At 35.7% G+C, this 3,995-nt stretch overlaps 1 protein-coding gene across 1 annotated transcript in view; it reads left to right on the top strand.

The window, feature by feature from the left end:
* Positions 1-2,333: 2,333 nt before the first annotated feature.
* The window catches only part of LOC112487457 (carcinoembryonic antigen-related cell adhesion molecule 6-like), a 7,040-nt gene continuing 5,378 nt past the window's right edge, over positions 2,334-3,995 (top strand). Inside the window, exons 1-3 of the mRNA XM_025058439.1 lie at positions 2,334-2,547; positions 3,218-3,574; positions 3,657-3,947. Of these exons, the coding sequence (XP_024914207.1) occupies positions 2,475-2,547; positions 3,218-3,574; positions 3,657-3,947 (721 nt within the window). The 5' untranslated portion in view covers positions 2,334-2,474. The remainder of the gene's footprint in view (positions 2,548-3,217; positions 3,575-3,656; positions 3,948-3,995) is intronic.

Genomic DNA, 3,995 nt, shown 5'->3' with positions numbered 1-3,995 from the left:
TACAGTGATTTGTACAGATAAAAATATTATCCAGCGCTCAATAGTATTTCCACACAGTTACCACTGCCCCGCAATATCAACATCGGTCGATATCAGAATTAGAAATTTAGTGCTTGGACAATATCGGCATATCGGTAAAATGTTAATATCAGACATCCCTAATCTAAACATATATTTTCATTATTGTATGTATATATACAATAACTATAAATACATGCATACATATATACATCCATATATAATCATATTCATATATATTTAAATGTATCTATATATTTTTTTTATTTATATGATTTATATATTTTTGTTAGGGATGTCCAATATTAAGTTTTTGCCTATATCTGGTATGCCAATATTGTCCAAACACTTTATTTCCAAATCTTATACCAACCGATACAGATATAGACCTAGTAATTATTTTTTATTCATCTATACAAACAACTGTAGGTGTTACTGGCACCAGCATTCTGCATTCAATCCCGATTATTAAAATAGATTAATTAAATGAGCTGCAATGCTGCCATCTACTGTCTTTCACTTTCATATACAGCTCTTTATTCCAATAACTATTTTTAGGGCACACATCAATCGGCATTGCTTTATGGAATTTTCATTAATGAAAGAAATGCTAATATCAGGTGTTCGATAATATTGTCTGGCTGATATTAACAGACATCCCTAATTTATATGTATAGATGCACATGTATATTTATTAAGTCACAACCAGACCAAGTTGGTCAGACCACTGATGAAACACGGCGTGTTTTTATTACAGTTCTCCACCAAACATCTGGGAGCTCTGGCAGAGTCATGTACATTACCTCACACAGAATCTAATAAGTCTTTTTCTGTCGTTTTCTAGGCCCAGCAATCAAGGAACTGTGGAAGATACGTCAGTATTGTACAGCACAGTCAAAAAACGTTGCTCTTAAAAGAAACCTGAATTAGCAGATACAGTTTTATTGTAGACATTCATCTTTCCCATTACACAGGCCACTTGTATTGTAAAATTTCTGTCATTAAATCAATAATCTGCAGGTTGCCACCATAGGACAAGTTGAAGAAATTTGAGGGGTTTTTTTGTCAGTGAAATATGCAACAACTTGTCAAGGGACTATGATTGTTTTCAAAAAATTCAATATGTAGAGGCACTAAAAGACGAAATAACGTGATAACTACAACAAGTTAAACGGGAATGAACGCAGCAAAACAAATTGAAGCAACCAGAAGATAATTTCACAGCACGGCGACACTTTGTAACATCAGTTAAATGAAAATGCCACAAAGGCGAGCCATTTGGTGGCAGCATTGATAGACAATAGTGCTGGGAAGACCAACTCTTTTTACTGATTCGAATGCTTGACTCTCGAACAGTAAAATGAACGAATCCTAAACTAATTATTTCATTCATTTTACCGCAGGTGGCGCTGTAGCCCTATTGTGGGCGTTGTAAAGAAGGATGCGGTTCTCTCTAAATTTGTTGATATAATCTTCGAAAATATTTATTTACATACACACTTTACACAATAACACCATATACAGCTACCAGAGCTGAAAACCACTAATTATGATTTCATGAATAAATAAGCACGTAGCCTGTCACGTGACCAAAGAACGAGGACGGACGCTGAGAATGAATCATTCACTCATTACTCGCGGGAGTAACGAGTGTATTAAAGACTGCGTGATGAAAAGTGGTAGAGAAAATTTGACCTTGTCAGCAGATGACTAACAGATACACAAAATAAAGTGTACTCATCCTACTATATCAAATAATAATGAAATATAATACTAAACCAATACAACAACATGTACACTTACGACATCCTTTCAGGGTGGTTGACGACTGATGGAAACAGATTAATTGGAATCTCCTTGTCACCGCTATTCGCTTATCCACTACTAACTCTGGGCGGACGAAAACGGATGTACCACTGCAAACCGGAAGTGTCGTGTTACTAGTTAGCTAGTTTTTAAAAAACACGATAAATAGAAAAAAAAGTATTATTTTATTTTTATTATTAAAGTTCGAAATGGTTATTTGACTGATTGTAAGATGTTATACAATTTTAAATGTATGAAAAATGCCAAATGGTTACTTTTTATGGAAACAATGCTGTTTCTAGGACATATGTTTCTTTCACATGTTTCTTTGTGAAACTCATTTTGGTGAGACTGGTTTGGTTCTTACAGGCCACAGAAATACTTCCTCAAAGAATTTTAAACAAATAAAAATCAGTTCGAGCTTGCAAAAACCACAAGTCACTTCTTTATTTTACTCTCTCTTTCTATCAGCTTCAACTTGTATGTAAATCTTGTCCTGTAAAGAGGAAGAAAGGTGGGCGTATTTAAAGTATGAATTCTAACTTCCGCTCACTGTTCATTGTGAATCCATGAGTGACAGAGTGACAACCTCATGGACCTAGTTTATTTTTTATTTTATCACAGACCTTCTTTTTTAATGTAAAGTAGAGATGAGATCTGCAGTAGAGAGTTTGACCACAGCAGTAAAAAGATTTCTTCTTCTTCTTCTTCTCACTCTGCCAGGTATTGTACGTCTCCATTATTACAGGTCACTCATCATTAATCTGGTTCATCTACTGTACATCCAAATAGACAAAAAAGTATTGAGTACAAAACTTTACTTTCATCTTTACTTTTTCTTTAATGTGTTGCACATACTTATTCAGTAGGAATTTCACCTATGAGTCAAACATAATTTTATTTGATTTCTCAACAGTTTTTAACCATTTCAAGATAAATGGACTGAGACATTTTAAACAAGTACAAAATGTAAAAAAAAAACAACAACCTCAAATCTATAATGTTGATTAAAATATCTGTATTTGGTGGAATTGTTTTTTTTTTTTATCTTTGACACAGTGATGATGTTTCAGTTAAGAGGAAGGAACTAGACCTGACTGAGCTGTTAACACTTGTCTCAGAGCATCAGACTCTTAAAGGAGCCTCACCCTCTATTTAGTTTAAGAAATAAAACTGAAGTCAATCAGCAGATCAGTGGTGACATGGAACACAGTGAGGATGTGATGCTCTGTCAGCTCAGACAGCTGTTAGTCACTGCCCCAGTCTATTTGAAGAAATGAATTAAGTTCAACTGAATTCTTTAAGACTTTTCTGTCCCCTTTGCAGGATGAGACACATATTTTTCATATTATTACGACAACTAATAATACTGTTTTTTATCTCTGTGTTACAGTGACACAGAGTCAGAGAGGATATTCTGTGACCTACACTTCTACTGAGGTCTGTGTCCTCAGAGGATCAACAGTGGACATAACCTCCAGTTACAGTTACCCAGGCTCAGTGAATCGCCGTGTTACCACAGTTCAGGAATCATTCTGGTTCATCAAAGAGAGTAATGGTGTTTATGTTGATCTGAGATCAGACCCAGATTATTCTGGTCGTGTGGAGTATTTGAATGAAGACAGGAAGTCCACTCTGAGAATCAGAGACCTGAGAGAGAGTGACTCGGCTGAGTACAAGTTCAGGTTTGTTACAAACCAAGATGGAGGGAAGTTTACAGGTGACCCTGGAGTCACTTTGTCTGTCAGAGGTAAAGTTTACACTTTCAATGATTAAGTTGGAAATGTCCTGTATGTTGTATCTCTATGTTATGTTGTGTTTGTTGTCAACAGACCCTCAGCTCCAGATAGATGTGAGGAGATCAGTTGGTCAGTTTTCTACCTGGACACAGCTGACATGTCACAGCAGTTGTCAGCTGTCTGATCATTTTTCCTACGTCTGGTACAAGAACGGACAGAGAGCTGGAGGAAAAAACTATCTTCACTTTGACAACATCAGTCCAACAGACAGTTTTGACTGTACTATAGAAGGACATGAGCAGATACGTTCTCCTCCAGTCTGTGAGTCCATCAATCTCTTTTACTTTAACTTAAAAAGGAAAATTGTGAGCGTGAAGATACAGTGAGGAAGTGGAGATTATTGAAAAAACATGACCATGAAAGAAACAGAAG

Source organism: Cynoglossus semilaevis, chromosome 9 (genome assembly GCF_000523025.1).
Source record: "Cynoglossus semilaevis isolate Cse_v1.0 chromosome 9, Cse_v1.0, whole genome shotgun sequence".
Taxonomy (NCBI): domain Eukaryota; kingdom Metazoa; phylum Chordata; class Actinopteri; order Pleuronectiformes; family Cynoglossidae; genus Cynoglossus; species Cynoglossus semilaevis.
Note: the sequence above shows the minus strand (reverse complement) of the source record. Positions and strands in the feature narration are given on the sequence as shown.